The sequence below is a fragment of the Mesoplodon densirostris genome, chromosome 3 (assembly GCF_025265405.1).
Source record: "Mesoplodon densirostris isolate mMesDen1 chromosome 3, mMesDen1 primary haplotype, whole genome shotgun sequence".
NCBI lineage: Eukaryota > Metazoa > Chordata > Mammalia > Artiodactyla > Ziphiidae > Mesoplodon > Mesoplodon densirostris.
This window is the reverse complement of record NC_082663.1, coordinates 5,521,846-5,547,298: the sequence shown is the minus strand read 5'-3', so window position 1 is coordinate 5,547,298 and position 25,453 is coordinate 5,521,846. Positions and strand designations below refer to the sequence as shown.

The 25,453-nt window shown below is 44.1% G+C and overlaps 2 protein-coding genes across 3 annotated transcripts in view; one reads left to right on the top strand and one right to left on the bottom strand.

Moving 5' to 3' along the window:
• Nucleotides 1–461: 461 nt before the first annotated feature.
• Nucleotides 462–983, top strand: LOC132485096 (glycine cleavage system H protein, mitochondrial-like). Its single transcript, XM_060091579.1, has one exon. The coding sequence runs from the start codon at nt 462–464 to the stop codon at nt 981–983; it is 522 nt and encodes a 173-aa protein (XP_059947562.1).
• A 14,467-nt stretch (nt 984–15,450) lies between these two features.
• Nucleotides 15,451–25,453, bottom strand: part of SRD5A1 (steroid 5 alpha-reductase 1) — a 32,259-nt gene continuing 22,256 nt past the window's right edge. Inside the window, exon 5 of one of the 2 annotated variants that reach the window (XM_060092708.1) lies at nt 15,451–15,725. In XM_060092708.1, the coding sequence (XP_059948691.1) occupies nt 15,605–15,725 (121 nt within the window). In that variant the 3' untranslated portion in view covers nt 15,451–15,604. Of the gene's footprint in view, nt 15,726–20,196; nt 22,119–25,453 lie in introns of those variants that run through there. The other variant, XM_060092709.1, reaches the window with a different exon arrangement.

Sequence of the window (25,453 nt, the reverse complement as noted above, 5' to 3'; positions counted from 1 at the left end):
CCGCTATCAAGCCCTCAGTCACTGCAGCTACCCCACAGAGATGCACCCTGAGGAGACTCAGGATAAGAAAGCACAGGATACTGGCCCCAGACAGCCGAGGTGCTTATCAAAGGAATGATTTCAGTGAGTCCAGACTCTTGCATCTCCCCATACAGAGAAAAGCACCAAATTCCTTAACTTGAGATGTCTGGTTTTCTTTAATTAACAATAACCTTTCGACATTCCCACTACCCAGTCTTTGCTGCAAAAACTCCTCTATAACCTGGCTCCCCACCTTGTCTCTTCAGAGTGACCTGAGATTCTTTGTCCCCGGCTTAAGTCCTCATTTTTGTCCACCGGATTAAACAACTCTCAACTTTTAGGTTGTGCATTTTTTTCAGTTGACAGTTTGAAAGAGAAAAACTGGGAGCTCTTATAAGGCATATTTTCTAATAAAAATGAAAGTAGTGAGCCCTGCGAACATGGCGCTGCGAGCGGCACGGCGTGTGCCAGCCGTGCTCTGCAGCCTGCACGCCATCTCTGTGCCCAACGTGCCCTGTCCGCCGTGGCTCTGGGGACTGAGGGTGGGCGCCGGCGGGGCGCTGCGCACCAGCCCCGCTCTGCTGTCAGTGCGTAAATTCACAGACAAACATGAATGGGTAACAACAGAAAACGGTGTTGGAACAGTGGGAATCAGCAATTTTGCACAAGAAGCTTTGGGAGATGTTGTTTACTGTAGGCTGCCTGAAGCTGGGACAAAATTGAACAAACAAGAGGAATTTGGTGCTTTGGAAAATGGGAAAGCTGCTAAGGAACTCCATTCTCCTCTATCAGGAGAAGTAACTGAAATGAATGAAGCTCTAGCAGAAAATCCAGGACTTGTCAACAAATCTTGTTATGAGGATGGTTGGCTGATCAAGATGACACAGAGTAACCCTTCAGCACTAGGTGAACTAATGAGTGAAGAAGTATATGAAAAATACATAAAATCTATTGAGGAGTGAAAATGGAACCCCTAAGTAAATACATGAAAAATACATAAAATCTATTGAGTGAAAATGGAACCCCTAAGTAAACTAGTTTGAAACAACTTAATCTAGCACAGTTGTCTTAAATTAGTAGCTGATAGATTTTTTAAAAGCAACTTTTAGCAAAAGAAACGACTTGCTACAATATTGCCTGAAGAAAATACCCCTTAACTTCCTAACGACGACAGATAAACCCTATGCATCTTTTTCACAACAGCCTATGATTTTTAGGCTAGTCTCCAGTTATAACATTCAGAATTCCTGAAATTATCTGTGGTAAAACTAGTTATAAAAATTATGTAATTCAAGGATAACCTTGTTATCGTAACCTTATATAATATTATAACTTGCTTACAGCCATCCCTGGATTTGGATCAAAATACTCAATGATATTCCCACTGGAAATAAATGGCAGTGGAGAAAAGTTTGTTAGTTGTATAGTGTCCAATGAAGAGCATTACTATCTTAATTTTGCAATATACTGTGTTTGCTGGTACTATTTTTGTACAGTGAAGCAACAGCCTTGCAGGAAAATAAGAAACGGTTTAATAATAAAATATTCAACTTCTTAAAAAAAATGAAAGTAGCAGTATGCTCCTTTTCATTTATTCAAGAGGGAAAATTGTCCCCGAGCCCCACCAGCCTTGGCGTTCACTTGCCAATCTTGCATCTCCCAGTGCTTTATTCTCTTTATTCACTTTATTCTAAGTGAACATTCTTAGTAGAGACTATTATTTATATGTCTTTGAATAACATCTCTTATCTTAAATTAAATTGTTACTTATAATAGAAAAAACAGCTGTAAATTATGGGCATCGGACATTCTCAGGACCCACGTTGCACTCAGTACTGGGAGGGTGATGTACGGGGAGTCTGTCCTCTGAAGATGTAGGACGGCACCCCAGGGCTTCTCTTCTCAAGGAGCCCAAGAGAGAAAACCTTCTTATTCAGGCAGAACCAAGTCCAATCAACTGATGGAAATAAATAGAAATGTGGAACTGTAGCCCATTTTTGTGCTATTAACCTAAGAAACAAAGGACTCCTGATGAAGCTGCACGAAGGGATTCTGAACATCGTCTGTGAGGTCTCCTGGCCCCTAAGCAGGGGCGAGTGAGTGTGGAAGAGGATGCTTCCTGGGGGACAGAGGGGACCAGCCACCGGGATGGATATTCCAGGAGCTGTCGGGTGGTTGGGGAGTGCGGAGGGGGGCACCAAATCTAGGAGGTGCCTTCAGAAGCGTGGACAGTGCAGGTTTGTATTTATCTTGACAGTTTTCTAGCAAATGCAAGTGTCTTGCTCTAAAATAAGAACAAGACTGGTGGTCCAGGGGTTAAGACTCCGCGCTTCCACTGCAGAGGGTGCAGGTTCCATCCCTGGTCAGGGAACTAAGATGCTGCATGCCTGCAGGACGGCTAAATAAATAACTCAATAAGTAAATAAAACATGTGTTGAGTAGATAGACTACACTTAAAAAAATAGGTGACTATTATTGGTATATAAATTATAATAAATAAATACATAATCAGAACATTGTGACAATTTTCTGACAGGTAGACATGAAGTGTCTTGAGGAAGGGCACACTTTTATAACTTGCCCAGCCCTGGCCATCCCTACCAGCCCTCCCTCCCCAGAGCCCAGCTTGGAAAGGGGATTAGCTGTGCAGATGGGGGGCACATGTGTCCAGCTCTGGAGAAGGCACTCCCTGGCTGGAGTTAGGCACCTGCCTTTGAGAAATTCATCCAGCAGAAAGCTCTGCAAAGCAGCTCATGAGTCACCTGTCCATTTTCCCTGGGCACCTTCAGCTGGAGGCAGTGGAGCTCAGCCCTGGGAGAACCAGAGCATCAGAAGCTCAGGGTGTGGGCAGCCTCTCTTACCTACCGCGGCTCCGCCCCAGGGCATCACACATCAATCACACGTCTGAACCGTCTGTCCGAATGGGCAAAAGGCCCTCTCTTTCCACTTAGCTATTGTTTCTTTTCTTTTTTTTATTAGTTTCTGCTTTATAACAAAGTGAATCAGTCATACATATACATCTGTTCCCACATCCCTTCCCTCATGCATCTCCCTCCCTCCCACCCACCCTCCCCATCCCACCCCTCCAGGTGGTCACAAAGCACCAAGCTGATCTCCCTGTGCTATTCGGCTGCTTCCCACTATCTATCTACCTTATGTTTGGCAGTGTATATATGTCCATGCCTCTCTTTCGCTTTGTCACAGCTTACCCTTCCCCCTCCCCATATCCTCAAGTCCATTCTCAAGTAGGTCTGTGTCTTTATTCCTGTTTTACCCCTAGGTTCTTCATGACATTTTTTTTTAATTCCATATATATGTGTTAGCATACGGTATTTGTCTTTCTCTTTCTGACTTACTTCACTCTGTTTCTTTAATTAATTGACTTTACTTTTTTTTTTTTTTTTTTTGCGGTACGCGGGCCTCTCACCGCTGTGGCCCCTCTCGCCGCGGAGCGCAGGCTCCAGACGCGCAGGCCCAGCGGCCATGGCCCACGGGCCCAGCCGCTCCGCTGCACGCGGGACCCCTCCGGACCGGGCACGAACCCACGCCCCCCGCATCGGCAGGCGGACTCCCAACCACTGCGCCACCAGGGAAGCTCCTGACTTTACTTTATAGAGCAGTTTTAGGTTTACAGAAAAAAATGGAGCGGAAAATGGAGTTTCCGTATCCTTCCCTCTCTCCACACACAGTTTCTCCTATTATTAACCTCCTGCATTAGTGTGGTGCACTTGTTACAATTAACGATATTAAAAATATAATTTAAATAAAGTAAAACCTAAATAGCATTTACATTTAACAATTAAATTATTATTTAAATGATGAATTAAAATAAATAATTATAATAAACTAATACATTATTATTAACTAAAAGCCATAGTTTACATTAGGGTTCCCTTGATGCTGTACATTCCATGGGTTTGGACAAATGCGTAATGACAGGAGTCCGTTAGTGTAGTGTCATACAGAATAGCTCTACGGCCCTAAAAATCCTCTGTGCTCCGCCTACTCAACGCTCCCCTCACTCCCAACCCCTGGCAAGCACTGATCTTTTTCCTTATTCATTTATCTTTTGAAAAACATCTTGGGGGCTTCCCTGGTGGTGCAGTGGTTAAGAATCCACCTGCCAATGTAGGGGACACGGGTTCGAACCCATGTCCGGAAAGATGCCACGGGGCAACTAAGCCTGTGTGCCACAACCACTGAGTCCACGTACCACAACTACTGAAGCCCACACGCCTAGAGCCCGTGCTCTGCTACAAGAGAAGCCACTGCAGTGAGAAGCCAGTGCACCGCAACAAAGAATAGCCCCCGCTCATCACAACTAGAGAAAGCCCGTGCACAGCAACGAGAACCCAACGCAGCCAAAAATAAATAAATTAAATAAATAAATTTAAAAAAAAAACTTGGTTGCTTCCAAGTTTAGGCAAATGTAAGTAAAGCTGTTATAAACATTCATGTTCAGGTTTTTGTGTGGACATAAATTTTCAGCTCATTTCAGCTAGGTTGGCAAACATCTAGGAGCATAGTTGCTGGATAGTATAGCAAGAGTATGTTCAGTTTTGTAAGAAACCACCAAGCTGTCTTCCAAAGTGGCTGCACCATTCTGCATTCCCCCCAGTGATGATGAGAGTTCCTTTTGCTCCATGTCCTCACCAGCATTTAGTTTTGTCAGTGGTTTGGACTTTGGCCATTTGAATAGGTATGCAGTAGTATCTCGTTTTAATTTGCAATTCCCTACTGACATATCATATCAAGCATTTTTTCATATGCTTGTCACTCATTTTTTCCCTGTGGGCCTAAGGGAGATATTTGTAATTCAAAGCAGAAATAATTGGCTTGTCATTATGGGAAAAGTACTGTTCTAGATTGATAGGGCCAAACACCCCCTTAACACATCTTTCAAAAGTGATGGGAAATGATACTAATGCCAAGTAACATTTTCTTTTTTACATGCTTGCAAATTAGAGAGTACAATCAATGTTAAAACAATGGGGAATAATTGATGCCCTCTCCAGAGGATCCTAGCTGGGAATGGAGTTTTCTCAACCATGTGGAGCCTTTGAGACCAAATCTTGCTGATTTGCAATGTGCGGAAGCAACCAATCTAGGCTGTTGAATACTTTGCAAAGAGCTAGACACTAATTAACCTGAGATAGTTCTACAATACTGCCTCCCACTTGTGTATTTTAGGTCATGCAAGCTAGATTTTTAAAAAGAGAAAGGCAATTGTCACCTCATTGAGAGAATTGGCTTGTTTTCAATTCTATCAAACTGAAGAATTTAAATTTAGTGTCTGTGCTTGCTCCAGCAAATTCTCCATGAGCCAATATTTATTAAGACATTAACATTATCTCTTAAGGACCACCCTGTCAGCCACAGTGAGAGACGCAGAGAGCAAAGAGTGGTGGCTCCCTCGTCACCTTGATGGGAAGACGGGATTCATACACAGACAACAGCCCAGACAGCAAACATCTACAAACAGGAATGCAACTGCCAGAAGTTTCAACGTCCGGCTTGACCATGAAGCTTGAGCTCTTTCTGTCTCTCGTTTGACATTGACAATGGGAGCTGTCTGCCCTGAAGCGTGCCACCCCAAAGAAGGACCTCCTCTTAGTGGGACTGAGTGACAGAGCCCAGTGGCTGTCTGTCTGAGATCCTCAATGTGTCCTTGCAATGGTCAGTGTGTGGGCACCATGGTTCCTAGAGGCCCCCTACTCACAGCTTGAGTTTTCCTCCTTAAGCTTTGGGGAATAATGAACTGTCAGTTCTCTGGAATGTCTAAGTCAGTGTTTCCAGGAATCCAGGCCAGACTCTTCCCAAATGCACCCAAACTATGGAGCTCGACTGTGAGCTTCGTTGCTGTTCATCTTCATCCTGGCCAAGCTCTGATGAGCATCACTCCATGAGGCAAGACGGGAAGTGAGATGTCTTTAACATCCAGGGGTCCTTCATTTACCATGGTTTTCACTCCGCTCTGGGTATTACATAAAACTTTTCCAAATATTCCCTCCAAAATATAGAGCTTTAACAATCTCATTCATTCATTCTTCCTCAACCAACTCATTCATAGATACTGAAGAACCCACTCTTCCAGTGTAATCTATATAAAGCAGCTGGGTTTCCAGTATCTTCCTAGAGGAAATGCAAACTGAGGGAGGTACCCTGGCAAAAGGTCGATCTCTTTGACCAGAGGGCTTCATATATACAGTCTTCAAGAGATACCACCTCCCCTTTTCCATTTGGAGCAGAACAAATGCTCACCGGGGGACTAGCTGCATGGATGATGCAGACCCCTAGTCCTCAGCCTAATGCTAAGGCAGCCCTCCCCAACACCCCATCAGCTCTCCGTGTTCCAGTCCTGTTGAATCCGTCTTGTTTCATTTCTGGTGGGCTAGAGAGTCCCATCATCCTTCCTGAAAGCAGGAGAATAGTATTTAATCCTTCCTGTTCTTCCCTATAGAGAGACACCTGTCCATTTGCCAACAGACGTCTAGATAGACCACTAAATGCTGAGGGATTTTTATATTGCTTCTTTAAACATGTCTTCATTTTATGTAAAAACTGACTGCTTTAGGAGACCCAGGAATGGATGAGGTAACAATCTAATATTTCATTCGTATTGTATTTGACAAAGCTGAGGTTTTTATAAATGAAGGTGAACATTCTGAAATATTACCTTTGAGTTCCATTAGTCAGTGGCAATATAAATATGATTTTCCAGCTGCATTTTCTTCAGGGAAAAGTGGAGAATGTCATTAAAAAAAAAAAACTGAGGAAGTGGTCTGCTTTCAGCAGTTTTTAAACTGGTTCATAGTTGAATGATAGTGTTAATTAGATTCCATCATCCTGTGGACAAGGTCCTAGAAGTTCAGAAAGACTATTTTACTGGGCTTCCCTGGTGGTGCAGTGGTTGAGAGTCCGCCTACCGATGCAGGGGACACGGGTTCATGCCCCGGTCTGGGAAGATCCCACATGCCGCGGAGCGGCTGGGCCCGTGAGCCATGGCCGCTGAGCCTGTGCTCCACAATGGGAGAGACCACGACGGTGAGAGGCCCGCGTGCCCCCCGCCAAAAAAAAAAAAAAAAAAGAGACTATTTTACTGACTTAGCAGTTCCATTTACTATCTTATGACAAGTTGGGTTTTGAAATGACTTAAAGCAGGAAGGACATTTTGACCAAACCTGATGTTAGCACTGGGGTTAGAACAAACAGACAAAAGGCAGTTTTACAAGATGTTCTGGTTCTTTGTGAGGTTAAGAGGGTGTCCTGATATGTGTATATTTGTCTTAGCTGTTCTGAAAAGTTTTCCATCCTCAGTCCATTGTGGTTTTCATAAAAAAAAAGCAAACCATCATACTTTTTATAATTGTATTAGTTATCTATTGCTGCATAACAATTGTACCACAAACTTTAAGGTGTAAAACAACACATGTTTATGACCTCAGAGTTTCTGAGGGTTGGGACTCGGGGGCACAGTTTAGCAGGGCCCTCTGCACAGGGTCTCACCAAGCTGCAGTCAAGGTGTCAACCGGGTTGGGATCCTATCAGAGACTCTAATTGGAAAGAATCTGCTTCCAAGCTGGTGTGGTTGTTGACAGCCTTCAGTTCCTGTGGTTGTAGGACTGAGGGCTTCAGCATCTTGCTGTGAGTCATCTGGAGGCCATTTTTACCTCCTTGTCATGTGGACCTCTCATGGGGCAGATTCCACCATGGCAGCTGGCTTCTTCAAAGCAGAGAGAGCATCTCACAAGATGGGTGTTACAGTCCTATATGTCATAATTACACATAAAAGAAATTGAATCAGTAATCAAAACCTCCCAAGAAACAAAAGCCCAGGGCTTCCCTAGTGGCGCAGTGGTTAAGAATCTGCCTGCCAGTGCAGGGGATGTGGGTTTGAGCCCTGGTCTGGGAAGATCCAACATGCTGCGGAGCAACTAAACCCGTACACCACAACTACTGAGCCTGTGCTCTAGAGCCCACGAGCCACAACTACTGAAGCCCACATGCCTAGAGTCTGTGCTCTGCAACAAGAGAAGCCACCGCAGTGAGAAGCCCGCGTACCAAAATGCAGAGTAGCCCCCACCCGCCGCAACTAGAGAAAGCCCGCGTGCAGCAGCAAAGACCCTATGCAGCCAAAAATAAATAAAAATAAAATAAATAAATTTATAAAAAAAATAAAAACACCAGGACCAAACAACTTCACTGATGAATTCTACCAAACATTCAAAGAAGAATTAATACTAATCCTTCCTAAACTCTTTAAAAAAACAGAAAAGGAAAGTAATCTTTCAAACTCATTTATGGGGCCAGAATTACTCTGATACCAAAACCAGGCAAGGATGCCATAAGAAAAGAAAATTACAGGACAATTTCCCTGATAAACACAGATTGAAAAATTCTCAACAAAATATTAAAAAACCAAATTCAACAATGCATTAAAAGGATCACACATGGACTTCCCTGGTGGTGCAGTGGTTAAGAATCTGCCTGCTAATGCAGGGGACACGGGTTCAAGCCCTGGTCTAGGAAGATTCCACACGCCACGGAGCAACTAAGCCCATGCACCGCAACTACTGAGCCCGCATGCCACAACTACTGAAGCCCGCACACCTAGAGCCCATGCTCTGCAACAAGAGAAGCCACTGCAATGAGAAGACTGAGCACTGCAACAAAGAGTAGCCCTCACTCACCGCAACTAGAGAAAAGCCAGCGCACAACAATGAAGACCCAATGCAGCCAAAAATAAATAAATAAATAAGTTAATTTAAAAAATAAAAAAAAAAAAGGATCATACACCATGAACAAGTGGGGTTTATTCCAGAGATGCAAAGATGGCTCAGTATCTTCAAGTCAGTCAATATGATATACCACATTAAACAAATGAAGGGTAAAAATCATACAATCATTTCAATAGATGCAGAGAAAGCATTTGACAAAAGTAAACATCCTTTACGATAAAAATGTTCAACAAAGCAGGTATAGAGGGAACATACCTCAACATAATAAAAGCCATATTTGACAAGCCTACAACTATCATCATACTCAGTGGTGACAGTCTTTTCCTCTAAGGTTAGGAATAAGGCAAGAAATCCTACTCTCACCACTTTTATTCAACATATTATTGGAAGTCCTAGCCAGAGCAATTAGGCAAGAAAAAGAAATAAAAGGAATCAAAATTGGAAAGGAAGAAGTAAAACTGTCATTATCTGCAGATGACATAACATAAATATAGGAAACCCCTAAGACTCCGTCAAAAAACTGTTAGAATTAATAAACAAATTCAGTAAAATTGCAGGATATAAAGTCAATACACAAAAATCTGTTGTGTTTCCATACACTAATAACAAACTATCAGAAAGAGAAATTTAGAAAATAATCCCATTTACAATCACATCAAAAAGAATAAAAAACCTAGGAAGAAATTTAACCAAGGAGGTGAAAGACCTGTATATTGAAAACTACAAGATATCAGTGAAAGAAATTGAGGAAGAACGCAAATAAATTGAAAGATATTTTGTGCTCATGGATTGGAAGAATCAGTATTGAAATGTCCATACTACCCAAAGCAATCTACAAACAAATGCAATCCTTATGAAAATTTCAATGGCATTTTCACAGAAATTGGACAAATAATCTTAAAATTTGTATGGCACCCCAAATAGCCAAAGAAGCCTTGAGAAAGAACAAAGGTGGGGGCATCATGCTCCCTGATTTTAAACTATATTACAAAGCTATAGTAATTATGGTATTGACATAAAACTATGGATTCGACTCTAAATTTTGTGGAAGCTTGATTCAAATAATTTTTTTAGAGCTGAAAGTCTTGTCTCCAACTCCCAACAGTTACTGCAAATCTCAGAGTATGTGTTGTAAGTATGTATCAGAAGTGGGTTTGATCTGCAGGCACTGTCCCCGATGCTGGGCTTACCAGGGGAAGGTGAGGTAGCCTGCTGGAGATGCCTTCTCCGTGAGCTGACCCCTTGGGTATCCATCCCCTTTGGCATTTCTCTTCTCCCTGAGATGTAATATCAAGAGGGTCCTACCCAATAAGACAGAGGTTTCTAGAAATGGAATCCGTGGGCACAGTGATTCAAACTGCTGTGCTGTGGAACCCGGGGCAGACATTCCCTCCTGGATCCAGCAGAAATGGAAGTCACAGGAGGAAGCCTGGCCCTGGAGAAGCATCCCCTGAGGAGGGCAGGTATAGTAAGCTCTCTGCCTTGTTGGAGTTCAGATTTAGCCAGGACAGCCAGTGGATTGTTTTCCTATAAATAGCAGCAGACTGCGTGGGTAGCCGATAGCAGATGACTGAGGCCTTGCACAGTCATGGGAGGGAGGAGCCTGGGAATCAGGTGGTTTGGATGAGAAGCAGGTAAAAGGCAGAGAGAGAAGTCCCTGCAAGGCAGAGTGCCAACTGCTGCCAGGTCGAGTGAGGAGAAGCTTGGCGCTGAGCCCTGGGGGTTGCTGCAGGGATTCTGAGTCAGTGAAGGGAAGGGAGCATCTGCTGGGGCTGAGGGAAAAATCACTTGGGGTTAAAACGAATAAGGCAGCTGGCAGTTGTACAAGATGACAGCTTCTGCAGTACCACTTGACTGCAGCCCATTCACGCTAAACCAGTCCCGTTATGTCCCGCACCTTGTGCAGCCGCAAGGCTTAACCACAGAGCTGAAGGGCAGAAAGAAAGCCCAGCTAGGCAAGCGAGGACAGTGTGGGCAGCCTGCTCCTTCCAGACCTGGGCACAGTGAGGGGAGGAAGGAGGGGCTCTCTGAACCTGCCCCCCAGGGGAGAGGGGCGGACAAGCTGTGGGAAAGGGCTTGGGCCCCTGCTCCAGCCCCTGGGCTGCCACACCAGAGTGATTTTGGTAGAGGGAGGCCAGGTATGGGAAAGCAGGCGGCTCATAGGAGACTGCAGATGCTGAGAGGCAGCTCAGAAGGCAGCAGGTCTGTGGGCAGGGCGGCCAGCACCTCTCCATGCTGAATGAAGAGCTGTGGGTTGGACCCCTGGATGCACCTGGTTCCCCAAGGATCCTGAACGATGAGGGAAGACTGCCCTGGCCACTAGAGAGAGGCTGGGACGCTGGTCCCCGAGGAGAGGCTACAGCCTCAGCAGTAACAGGGCAGTTTCCCTGCAGACCAGTCTCCTGCCTGGGATGGGGGGACAGCGCTGGGGTCCAACGTTGAATATCAGCTAAGAGTTGGTCCCAGTGTGGGTGGGAGACACATGTTCTGATGGGGAAAACAAAGACAGTGGATCCTCCCCAGGGGCGTAGCGGAAGGCTGGAGGAACCAGGGGCCCCTGAATCATGCTGGAGCTACAGGCTATTAAGTCACAACTTATTGGGCAATCTTGGACTTCATCATAGCGCAAGGATACCCCAAATCTCATCCTTAGTGATGCTAGTCAAGGTTGAGTCTGTGCTTTGAGAACAAGATCCAGATAACAAAGAGGCTGACGTGAGGGCCCCAAGCTGGCCCAGGGAGGGGTTTTAGCTTCTGGAAGTTGCTTCTGTGCAAGAGGGGTCGCCAAGGGACACCCCCAAGAGCCATCAACCATGTGTACCCACTCACTCGCTTCCAAGCATACAGGATTCCAAGACGATGATGGGTCTAAAAATACACAGGCCAGCTGTGTCTGGCAATACACTTGAATGACCTCCAGCCAGAGGCAGTGACAGGCACACTGGTCCAGACTGTCTGTGTGAAAGCCACCAACTCCCTACAGGACACTTATTTCAGGATCCAGACCCTCGGCCCAGGTTGTCCCGTCCTAAAGCATGGAGCTTTTCTACCTTGGTTTCCTTGTTGAGTGAGAAGCAGTGTGGGAGTCACTGTTTCATTTAATAAGTGTGTTTTGAGCCCTGACTATGCCCCAGGTTCCCTACCAGGTCTTCAGGTGGACCTCGATGGACAGGCCCTGGGACAGTGCTGTCCAGGGGGGATAAAACATAAGCTGCGGGGGCCATGCTGTGCTCATATCTAATGCTTGGAACCCAGCCTCCTGGGCACTGATCAGCCTGGGTCAACGGAACACTTGAGGTTGACGTCTCTGTGTATGATGGCTGCTAGCCTGTTGTTCAGACAAACACTTGGGAAAATGCCAGAGATTTTTATCATAGGAAGGCATAAAATGTCTATCAGAGGAGGATTTGCCTGCAGAAAGTGGGAAGAATAGCTAACCCTCTGCACATTAAAAGAAATAGTCTCCTGGCAGCTGTTAGCTATTTTTTTTTTTTTTTTTTTTTTTTTGGTACGTGGGCCTCTCACTGTTGTGGCATCTCCCATTGTGGAGCACAGGCTCCGGACGTGCAGGCTCAGTGGCCATGGCTCACGGGCCTAGCCACTCCGCGGCATGCGGGATCTTCCCGGACCAGGACACGAACCTGTGTCCCCTGCGTTGGCAGGCGGACTCTCAACCACTGCGCCACCAGGGAACCCCGCTGTTACCTATTTTTGATGTTGGTGAATCCATGTTCTATGTAAATATTTATCATATAACCAACCATTTGACGTCTGAATAATTTTAACGGGTTAACAATCAGCCTCCTGGTTTTGTGGCGTACGTGTCCAACAGCCTCATACACTGTCATCCCCATAACTCATTCTGCAAATGCTCTTCTGGTGTGTCTGAGAGTGATTTTGCAAGGAATTCTGAGGCATGTGGTAGAAAATCAAATAGAAAATTACTTACATCTCTTTCACTGTGGTTTGGAAGAGATGCATCTTTACAGGAAGAGGCCATTTTTGGACTAGCTTTTTAAATTAAATTCTAAAAAAGAGGGTTAAAATGTTGTCAATAAAGATTATATTCTTAGTAAGGTTTGCTTTTCTCTGGTCAAACAAATTTGCATTGTACTTGGAGAACCTCCACTTTGAACAGACCTAGTTTTTAAATGAGTAAATGTAACAGTATTTAATGGGGAGAAGTAAATAAGTTATGACTTATGAATCTTACTGAGGAAAATGTCCATTCTTATTCACTACTTGACCAGCTTCAGGTCTCTAGAAAGAGCAGAGGGACACTGTGAAGTAAGGATTCTTACTGTGCACGGCATCCTTTGTGGTACCAAGTCTTTGAAAATGAAGTTATTTTTATTTATCCAACTGAAAATTTATTTTCTTTTTAAATACAGCATTTTAAGTCCAAATTATATTTTGCCTGCCAACTTGAACTGGAGTCTCTTATGGTATTATGGTCTTTACTTCGTATGTGATAAATGGTTTCCAAATCCTCTAATGGCACATTTCCAGTTCAGTATGCCATGGAATCAATACTTCTGAGCTTTGACAATGAAGGAAAGCTTTCAGTAATTTCAAGTCCAGGCAAGATAAATATTAGGAACGTAACTCCTAAAGCTTCCAGCGGTGTGCTTACTAAATTCACACTGTCAATGGTCTTCAAAGAACAAGTGGTACATTTAAAAAATTCAATCACTTTTACAGTTAACATTTCCTAAAATTCAATAGAAATTCAGCTTAACTTTCAAACTCAGAATTAAGAGCCTAAGAATATGTTACAGTGTTTTTGTATATAGATAGATGGTGTGTTGTAGACCAACAATGTTTGCTGTTCATGATCAAATAGTGATAAAAATGTAAGACCATTGGGTCTTTAATTAGCATTAAATATTTGAAAATTCAAAAAAAAAGGAAAAAAGGAAGGGAGAGAGAGAGAAAGAACATAAGAATGAAAAGAAGAAAATAAGGAAGAAATGAAGAAAAGACAGGGAGGGAGAGAGAGAGAGAGAAAGAGAGAGAAAAGAGAGGAAGAAGATTTCTGGTTTTCCAAATCGGTCTTGCTATTTTCCATTCCCACCAGCCAGGTGGGTGAGACTTCGAGTTGCTTCACATCCCCACCGACACTTAGTATGTTCAGGCTTTTCATTTGAGCCATTCTATCACATGTGTGGTAGTATGTTTGTGGTATCCATTTGCATTTTCCTAATGACTAAAAATGTTGAAGCTCTTTTCATGTGCTTATTTGCCACAGGTGTATTTTCCTTAGTGAAGTTCAGATCTTTGGCTCATTTAAAAATACAGCCTTTCATGGGACTTCCCTGGTAGTCCAGTGGTTAGGACTCAGTGCTTCCACTACAGGGGGTTGGGGTTCGATCCCTGGTCGGGGAACTAAGATCCCACAGGCTGTGCGGTGAGGCCAAATAAATAAATAAATAAATAAATAAATAAAATAAAATACAGCCTTTCAACTTCTACTCCTGGATATTTATCATGCCCCCCCTCCCCCAATACCTGTCTGGTGCAGGTCCACACCTGCTCTTCTCCTGACTCCTCACCAGTCTCCCTGTCCTGCCCACTCCTGTGCATCACGCTCATGGCTACCAGAGAAACCTCTGGGGCCTCCAGGTCTGACATCATAGCCCCTCTCAGGTACCTCTGTGGGCTCTGAACGACGGGACTTTCTGTCCTTTGCCTGACACACGGTGTCTTCCTCACACGTGCCTCACCTGTTTTATCTTAGCCCCTCCAATTCCCCCTTTCTCACTTATTTTCACCAACATTGGACTAAATTCGGTCCCAGAAGCCTCCTGGCCTTCCACTCCTCTGGCCTCTACAGGCGTGGCCTCTGCCCAGGCTGTTTTCCCCAAACTGTAAACATACTAAAGCCTCTGAGCAGATTGAGGGTCCTCGGTCCTTTTCATTTCCCATAATGCAACATCCCATTGTATTTTCCTTCTACACTAGACCCCAGATCTACTGGGGACACAACTGCATTGTGCCTTTTAGCCCCCTTGTCTAATTCCGTGCCTGGCCACGGTGGACCACAGGTTTCTCCAGAAAGGTACTGAGTAATCTAACCCTGCATTTCTCTTTGGGGATACAGGGATACAGTATCTGTCATCTGTTACACTTCCTCACTCGGTGTGTAGGAACTGTCATCAAATCTCAGTGGTGTTCATGAATTCCTTGTGCTGCTTCTGACGCCCCCAACAACAACCACCACAGCAAAGGAAGGTGTGAGACCCTCTGCCCTAAGAACAGGATGGCTGCCCGTGTGGAGCCCTCCATAGTCCTGTGAGTTTCCACGTGCACGGCTGCTCCAACCCAAGGCACGCCTTGCTTACAGCCCGTTTTCTCCAATCCTATTTACAGCATCCTGGCTTCACTCTCCTCACCATCCAGACTCCACTGCCCACTTCCGTATTCTTTTCTTTTTTTAATTAAAAAAAAAACCCACATAGAACTGCAAAGTATAACATAGCCACCCAGCATAAATATTAATATTTGCAACATAGATTTGATATATTTGCTTAAGATCTTTAAAACAAACACGACTGGAAGCCTGAAGTCGCCCAGATTCCCCTCCTCAATTCCAGGCTCCTCTACATGCTGCCGAAATGTTGGCTCCCCTGTGCACCTAGGCCGAACAGAAATACGGAGACAGGGATTTTGGAGGAAGAGAGAGATGGCTTTATTTTTCAAGGGAAGACACAGCAGGCTAGCACCTCCAGAGCTGTGCCCTCCCTCCCTGGGAATCAGGGGAGATTTTACATGTGGGGCTCTCGCAGTCCAGGATATATGATAAGGATCAAAGTAGTGAAGGTCTTGCATTCTTCCTTTCCTTTGCATTATTTCAAAACAGTCATAGCTGGTGTCAGGCCGCCGCGCAATTGGGGTCCGGCAGTCTGGTAACTGCATCCGTTTGCCTCTGGTTTATTGCCCGGTGACCTTGTTTCTGAAATGCAAAACCTATCGGGGTGATTTGTTACAAGGGGCGTATAGAATGGAAGTGCCCAGACATAATAGGGAGTGAGAGCCCCCCCCCCACCCCGGGATGTAACTGACACAGAGTTAGGGATGATGAGTACCAATGTAAATTACACAGTGTCAGGGAGTGAGGTTAGCTTTGTAAAGTACAAATCTAGTTACTCCAAATGAGTGACAGTTAAAGTAAACCAAGGTGTGATTAACTCTTTCAGGCCAGGTTATGTTTCTTCTCTAGCCTGTTGGCTGTCCCTTTGTTTTCCTTGCTCTCGGGGGAGCGAAGACTTCATTTCTATTTTTTGCTGAAACATCCTCCTCAAAGACAACCATGATCAAGGACTTCTGTGTATCCAATCCCTGTTTTTATACTTTCTACAGATACAGTGTTTTGTTTCCCTCTCAACTTGCAAACACTGTATCATTCTCCAGTGATTGTTCTGCCGCTTGCTTCCTTCCTTCACCAGAAGGCAACCAGGGCTTCCTGTCGAGTCTGAGTCCACCTTGTTTCACAGGTCACCTTGAAGCACTCCTCAGATCAGCTTACGTGGACAGAGGTTCTTGAAATCATCCCAGTTAGGGAAGAATTGGGGAGAAGGCTTTTCTGTTATGCCCATGAGTCAAATGTGGGACCGTCTACATGGTGCTGTGTTTCCTTGTTCTTGGTCTTTTGTTATATTTTCTAGGACAGACTTGATTTTGCTTTCTACCTCTTCTATCAATTCTCATTTTCTAAGTTCCTAGATTCGTTGTTCTCAGATAATTTCGTTTTCATAGCATCCTATTGTTTTGCAAATGTAATAACATGATTTTTTTTTAAAAAAGCTCGAGATATAAGGGACATACAATGAACTACATATAGTTAAAGTGTATAATTTGATGCACACAGCTTCACATAACCAAGATAACAAACATCAGCCCCAAAGGTTTCCTCATGCCCTTTCGTAAGACCCCTCCCCCTTGCCCTCATTCCCAGGCAAATGCTTATCTCCACACAATGCAGCAGGCACTCTTTTTTATCTGGCTTCTTTCAGCCAGCATGATTTTGAGACACATTTGTGTTGTTGCTGAGATCCATAGTTTATTCCTTTTTATGCAGGATAGTATTCCATTGTATGGATACACAGCAATATATTTAAGTCATTCCCCCCTTGGTGGACAACTGGATTGTTTCCAGTTTGTTTTCCAGGGGCTATTATAAATAAAACTGCTATGAACATTCATGTAAAAGTTTTTGTATAGATACGTGCTTTTATTTCTCTTGGGTAAATACATAGGAGTGAGATTTTTGGGTCATATATTAAATGTATGTTTAAGTTTTTAAGAAACTGTGTTTTCCAAAGTGGTTAGATCATCCCCCATTTCCTCTAGCAGTATGTGAGGGTTCCAGGGTCTCCACATCCTTGCCAGACCTTGGTTGGTCATTTTTTAATTTTAGATATTCGAAGAGATGGGCAGTGGCATCTCGCTGTGGTTTGACGGGTGTTTCCCTAGTGACTCAAGATGTTAAGCACCTTTGCATGTGCTTACTTGCCATTCAAATGTATTCTTTGATGAGTGTCTGTTCAAATCTTCTGCCCATTAAAATATATTTAAAATATCTATTACTGAAGTTTGAGACGTCTTGACATACTTGGATACAAAATCTCTATCAGATGTGGTTTGTCATCCTCTGTCAGCAGGCCACCCCTTCACATAGCTGGTTCGTATCCCAGTGCACGAAGGCCCACAGCTGTCCACTCATCTATGGATGCTGAATCACCCAGATGTTTCCAATTTTTAAAAGCATTTCCTTTTTGCTCCTGGAATGATGTTTTCTCCAGAGGCATCTGTTTTAATTTTCACGGCAGAGACTTTTCTAAGTATCCGGTGATTCTTGGTCATCAGTTCACATTTTTAAAAAGCACCAGAAAAGCAGAGTAGGAGCCTATCACTAAGGGGACAATGCTTCCCCAGGTTCTCAGGCAGCCCCAGGCAGAACGTGACTAACTACCATGCTACACTGGAGGGTCCCTAAAGACCAAAACGTGGAGACATTTTGTCCTGGGATGCCAACATCTAGTTGCTTGCGCTCTCCCCAGAGAGCTCATTTTTATTCATGGCAGGCCTCCCACCCCTGCTCCCACCATGCTTTTCCCTGGGAATGAGTATACAGCTGATTTCTGGGCTTTGCGTGCTGTTTTTGGGGAGCCAGAGTGGGGTGGAAGGGGGCACTTGTCTGTCGCCTGCTCTGTGCAGTTGGCCCTTATATGAAGGTGCACGTTTCCCTCCCACCCTCCCATCAGCCCTGGCATCTAGGAAGGGCCATCTCGGCAGGCACACCGCGGGCTCTGTGCATCCTCACAGCCACTCTGCCCAGCTTTACCTGTCTCCACTCCCACACATGCTGTGGATATGCTGCAGTGACCCGCTCTCACTCTCTTTATGGGGCCATCCCTCCTTAACCCTTAAATCCCTTCACAGTGATTGTAATGGGGTCAGAATGGGGAGGAAGAAGTCAAAGCATATGTTCAGCTCATCATATGTAACTGGGAACTTCTAAGTGAACTCCTAAAAACATGACATCCTTCCTAAGGTGCTAAAAAAAAAAGGGAATTTTAACAATATAACTCGTATGTTTGAATTAACTATAGAACAAACAGCACCAACTTTAAAAATGGTGTTGTTGGGCTTCTCTGGTGGTGCAGTGGTTGGGAGTCCGCCTGCCGATGCAGGGGGCGCGGGTTCGTGCCCCGGTCCGGGAAGATCCCACATCCCACATGCCGTGGAGCGGCTGGGCCCGTGAGCCATGGCCGCTGCGCCTGTGCGTCCGGAGCCTGTGCTCCGCAGCGGGAGAGGCCACAGCGGTAAGAGGCCCGCGTACCGCACAAAAAAAAAAAAAAAAAAAAATGGTGTTGTTATTTTATAAAAAAGGTTTGAGGCTACAAAGGAAAACTCAAAATCCACAAAGGAGAAATCTCACAGAAAGTTGTCTCTACTATACCCACACATGTGAAAAGAACAAAATATGTTTAAATAAAATCCCCCCAAATGGCTGAAAAGTAAAAAGCACCATTTCAAACAAAAAACTAGTTTCCTAAAAATATTTGGATCAAAGCAAATCTAAGAAGTATAGCTGGGACTATTCAGGATCATAATTACAGGAACTTGGTTAAACTTAAGGAAATGTGGTCAATGTTACTCAGCAGAAACACAGAGCCTTAATAAAAGCCCAAAATACACATGCTCAGAAGAAAAGAAATGAAGCACTCCTTCTCAGTAGTTAGGAACACAATGGAAAAATCTCCCCCAAATTAGAGGAGTGAAATTAGAATAGTGAAAATAAGATCAAAGTGAATATTAACAAATTAGGCAATACAGAGGAAATCACCATAAAAAACATAGAGTAAAACAGAAAAAAGATAAACTTCAAGAATATCTAATGAATAACCTACAAGATCAGAATGTCCAAGTGGGCCTGTTCTTAGTTTGCCATCTGCTCTACGCCTGCTGGCCAACCCTTGTCTTCATTTCTGATTTGCAGGAAGTGCATTTGAAATTCTCAATAAAAAGATAAACAAAAAAAAAAGCAAAGACAAGATTCCCAACAGCTAAAGCTTAAACAGAACAATAACGACACAAGAAAATGAGTGCTCAAAATAATAATTTCAAATTAGGCATTCCTGTTAAAATTATGCAAGAATCCTAGCAATCACTTCTATTATTTAATATTGCTTTTGAATTTCTTGCTAATATAAGCAGCAAATGACAATAGCAACAGCTTCAAATACTGCAAAATAAGAACTACTTGTTGAGAATGGTATGACTGTAAAGCTAGAGAACCTAAGAATAACAGCAACAAAAGGTTGGAATTCATAAAATAATCTTAGTAGCATGGCTGGATGTGACAAATATACAAACATCAATAGGTTTGATTTATCCTGGTTATAAAATGTATTTGGGGACATATTCTCATTCACATATATCTAAAAATAACCTTAAGCTGGGACGAAGTGAGAGAGTGGCATGGACATATATACACTACCAAATGTAAAACAGATAGCTAGTAGGAAGCAGCTGCATAGCTCCGGGAGATCAGCTCGGTGCTTTGTGACCACCTAGAGGGGTGGGATAGGGAGGGTGGGAGGGAGACACAAGAGGGACGGGATATGGGGATATATGTACACGTATAGCTGATTCACTTTGTTATACAGCAGAAACTAACACAACATTGTAAAGCAATTATACTCCCATAAAGATGTTAAAAAAATTAAATAAATAAAAATAAAAATATCCTTAGCAGAAATGCACAAGAGGTATACGAAGAATGTCACACGGCTCTACTGAGAGATAGAAGAGAATATTTAGCACTATGAAATATTAATATGGGTGGGAAAGGGATTTCAGGGCTGTCTGAACTCCTAGCATGAAGAATTGTCCACGCAGAAGGGTAACAAGACAACTGAACTTTTACCAGTAATTTTATTAATCTCCTTAATTATTATAACTAACACAATAACAAATTGCCATACTTTGTTAGTTACAGTTTTTAGCAAAGGGAAGACAGGCAGACAAGATAGAACAAGATTTCATCCTGTCAATCATCCACCCAGCGCATGGTAGTGAAGTAGCAACCATGCATCAAATCCCCACTTAATCCAAACTTTTGGTCACTCAAATAAAAAAGAAGCACCAACAGAAGTAAAAATCACAGTGAGCATCTCTAGCTCTCAGACAAGCATCTTTCTGGCCAGGTACACCTTCCAGAGCCCAGGGGCCCAAATCAGTCAAGACTTGCTCAGATTTTTGAGTTTTCTGGAGGAGATCCTAAATATTTATTGTTTTATGGTTTCAAGTAATTATTCAGTCAGAAAAAGGGCCAAAGTCTATTTGATCATAAAATTTCCCCACAAAAGCATTCAATTTTTAGTTAAAAATGAAGCACAACCACATCAGGAAAAGTTGTCCGTGTAATTCTAAATCCCTAAGGGACTCTAAAAACCACTAACACCAAGAACACAGTTTCTATATGAAGCCTCATGGGGAGGGAGCCCCTGGTTGGGAAGGTGAGCCAGGAGAAGGGGGGAGGGAGCCGATGGGGTGTCCAGGGGCCCCGGGGTGCAGGGGGCAGGAGGGCCTGCTCCCTACCCAAAGGTGGCAGTCGGTCGGAGAACATACAGGACACAACGTCAGGCGTGTCCCGGAGGCCTCTGCCACCCAGCATCGTTAGCGATCACAAGTGAACACGGACTCTCTCCACTTACACCTTGCTCGGTTCCCACCCCTGCAAATGCGGGAGCAGTAGAGGTAGCGCTGTCCCAGGTGAGGAGGGGTCTGTACCATGTGTTCATTGGATTTTCACAGAGGGGGCAAGAGACTCAGTAGGTATCCTTCCAGTGGGGAGATTTCTTTTACCTATCTGGCAATAAGTAGTACATTTTAGTACTGTCATTCATCTCCGTGGAGGTTTTCAGTGCATCTAAAATAAGAAATTCTGCTTCAAATTATAGTTTTGCAATATTGAGAGGTACTTAAAAAGAAAAAGTGCCTTTAAAAAACGCTAATTCTACCTAGAAGGAGGAAGAAAAATCATCCCAAGCCAGAGACTCCTAACGGCTCACGGCGAGTGACCCGAGATGGGAAGGCCGCCCCGCAGCACCTTCGTGCTCCCAGCTGAGGGCCTCCAGGAAGCAAGTCCCTTTCATGGGGGACACAGCAGCTTGCTCCTTAGGAATGCCTCCAGTGCCCTGTCCTGCCAGTGAAGTCACCTGGTGGTCCGGGCTGGAGCAAGGGCCAGAGGCCTTTTGCACCGGCCTCTGCTGGGCCTCTCCTCTCTCTACGCCCAGCTTCTCTGCCTGCCCAGCACCCAACAGTGAGAGGCTGTGGTGGGTACTCTGTGGGGACCTGGGGCTCTCGGACCTAGGGGGATGAGAGGGACGTGAAGACAGAACACGCCTCCATAGGCGGAGGGGACAATATCACCTTTGACCTTAAACCCATTGCTGTAGGGAGTTGTGCAAGGGCTAGAGAATGTTTTGGTCCAAAGAGGCAAAGAAATGAGAGGAGGGTCAAGCTGCATTTACAGAGCTCCAGATCCGTGACCTGGTATGCAGCGTCATACTTCCACCTGCCATTTCAGTTTGATTAGACTGCTATCAGGTAGCTTACACATTTGCTACTGTTATTAGATAGTTTATCATTTACACAATCCTAGAGCACATCTTGAAAAAGGTGAAGGAGCAGAAAAATTACAGAGACTTAAATCCATTTATATCATCCTGAGCGAAACATGATCGACAAGCTTCAAGTTGAAGGTAACCCTACTGACAACGAACTTAAAACAAAAATGGAATCATAATTTTTCTGAATTTTGGATAGTCTTCAAATTTCTCATGGTACCACCTGAAATAAGACAAAAAAATACATCAAAAAAAGTTAATTTTCTCACTGAAACATTTAACAGTTTCTAAAAAACGGACAATATTTCTCATCATAAAGGGATACTGAGCTTTTTAGAAGTAGTAACAAAAATTCTGGCATCTCAGACACATAGCTTGACTTTGTCTGTATCATGAATAAACATATCAGACTGTACAGCACGATTCACGAAGATGTGACTCATATAATTCACTTTTATATTGGCAGGGGAAATTACAGGCATGTGATAAACACGCAGATCAGGATACTGGGGTGCTATCTTTGCAGATCCTGGGAAGCAGGCTGACTGGGGGAGGGGAGAGGAACCACGTAGGTGTATCCTGAATATCTCTTAGTTACCCCGAGAGTTTTCTCCAGTTCCCAGAAGAGAACTACTGCTCCAGACCCAGGGTCTGTGGCAGGGGCACGCAGCTACATGCCAGGTGACCCTCAAACAAACCTAGGAACACGTGACATGCATTGTTCATAATTCGGCCCTGCACTGAAACAGGTATTTTCAGCTTTGATATAAATTAAATCAACAAAGGCACACTCATTCGTTGTGGGGTACTAGCCCATTGGGAAGGGTGGCAGCTAGATGGGTGGAGAAAAAGATTAAAAATAATTTGACACAATGGAGAAATAGGCAGAAAAAGCCTTTCCGTAAGTACAAAAGAGTGCTAAACAGACTAAAAACAATGATGGAAAATAATTAGCTATTGTAGAGAACAAACGTATGGATACCAAGGGGGGAAAATGGTGGGGGCGTGGGGGTGGGATGAATTGGGAGGTTTGGATCGACATATACACACTAATATGTGTAAAATGGGTAACTAATTGGAACCTGCTGGATAAAAAAATAAATAAAATTCAAAAAAAAATTAGCTCATTTGTTAAGATGGCAGAAACATATGAAAACAACCACCTGAAAGTGAGTCAACAAACTCCTGTCAATTTTAGATCAACTCAACACTGTCATCCACAAATACAGAATCACAACCTAGCGGATACCACGGTGGTCTCATGCGCTGTTCTGTATTCCCCAAAAGACACATGATGAGAAACACCCACAGAAGCCGGTCACTGGACCTCAGATCAAGCAGCACCTCCCCTGACACGAGGCCACAGTAACAACGGACTTTTCCAGATCAGTGATGTGTGTGGAGACAAGAAGGGCTACGGGCAGCAGAGGTGCCAAGAATGTGTACAGTCCACATATTTACTCATGTCAGCCTGTGCTACGGTCTGAATGTGACCCCCGCCCAAGTCATGTGAAGGACCTAACGCCCGAGGCAACATAGCATTAGGAGGTGAGGCCTTTGGGAGGTCACGAGGTCATGAGGGTGCAGCCTCAAGGATGGAATTAGTGCCTTGATTAAAAAGGCCTCCCGGCTCCTTCTGTCCTTGAGGCTACAGCGAGAAAGCAACCCAGAAAGGGGCCTTTCCCAGACTGCCAGTACTGGCACCCAGAGCTCCAATTTCCAACCTCCAGAACTCTGAGAAATAATCGTTGGTTGTTTCTAAGGCCCTGGGTTACGGCATGCTTCTGACAGCAGCCTGAACAGAGGAAGACAGCCCGCTCGGGATCCAGGACACGGAGCAGCAGCCAGTTCCTAAGAGCCTCCCATGGGGCAGCTTTGTGGACGGCACGCTAGGAGCACAGGAGGCGAGCCCCTGTCCTGAAACTGCCCGGGGACCTGGGACACCGGCCTCAGATGGGCAAGAGTGAAGGCGGCAGCCCGAAGACAGCAAGGACAGGACAGGAGCTCCCGCCCACGCCCTCGGGACGGCTCCAGGCGCTGTGCAGCCACCCAGGAGACTTCTCATTTGTTTCAACACTGAGACCACAAACCCACCTCAAGAAAACATACTTTAAAGGGCTTCCCCAGTGGTCCAGTGGTTAGGACTCTGTGCTTCCACTGCAGGGGGCATGGGTTTGATCCCTGGTCAGGGAACTAATAAGATCCCACGTGCCACGCGGCCAAAAAGAAGAAAGTACTTTAAGTATGTGTGTATGTATAGATACTTTTAAAAGCACAAGCAGCATATTTCTATTACTTTTCTCATTCATGTTTCTACCCCTAGAATCAAAGCTTATGTGACACTGACCAGGGCTGGATACCAATTTTTTGTCTTGATTTTATTACTGTGGAGACTGAACTAACATCTCATTGCCTTTCTGTTGAATGCAAAATAAACCCTAACCGTTTGTGTGTTTCGGGCTCAGAAAGAGCTTTGTGTTTGTGAACACAGGGACGGGTCACTGACAGTTGAGTAAACACTTTCCAAGCATTCACAGATCACGGTTATGCACCCAAGTGTCATGAAATAGGCTGTGACAAGATGGCAGGATGTCATATTCGTGTGGGTCTTTTTAAAAAAACCATTGTGTCATCAACCAGTGTCTTGAAGACACATTGAGTTCATTTTTAACAATGACATTAAAGTTAACAAATAGATAAGCATGCAATAATTTATTTCAACAGAGTCTGCCCTCGAAGACTGTGCTTGAGGTCGGCCCCAACCTCCAGTGCCCGGGTGTGAACGAGCACACGCCTGAGTTCATTCTCACACAGTTGTGAAATCATGGGCAGCCACACCCTGGCCCCATCCAACAAGCATGGCTGCTGGAGGCTGGCAGGGAAGAAAACGGTGAGAAAACGTGCCCCCCTTAACCATTCCTTGAAATTTGGCTCTCAAACCTGAATATCTGTTAGCTACTCGGAACAGGTGACCCTAAGTTTCTGATCTACAGATCTAATTATCAATATAACAATCATTGATGGATTTAAATACTTCATGTCTACCTGTTACAGAGAGAAGCTCCTTGTAATAAAATATGGCTTTAGGAACATTGTCAGTAAGTCAAATGGTGCAAGGACTAGTCCCAGGGATTGTTTCCTTTTGGAAGCAATTTATCTGATGGTTTCATTAGTTGGGTTGACTGGATTTAAAAAAAAAAAAAAAAAAAGATAGGCTTTATTTTGTCCTCAGCTTGTAAATCTAACATTTCTGAACATATTTCCACTAAACCGAATTAATTGTTCAGCAATTAAAATTGCTTTCACAATGACATCAATTTAAACAGCAAATGAATGAAAAAGAGCCCTTTCAACCCGTGAATCTGCAAAGAACACCTCTGGGTTTTCTTTACAGAGACTTTCATTTGGAAAATAGGATTATTTTCTATTTCTGTCTGTGTCACACTGCAGCCCTGAGAGGGATTTTCCTGTGCCCTGTTTTCATCTGAGAAAACGTCTTTACGACTGACCTAGTGTGTGCTTGTTCAGTCTTCCTCTGTTCCACTTTCTTAAAATGTC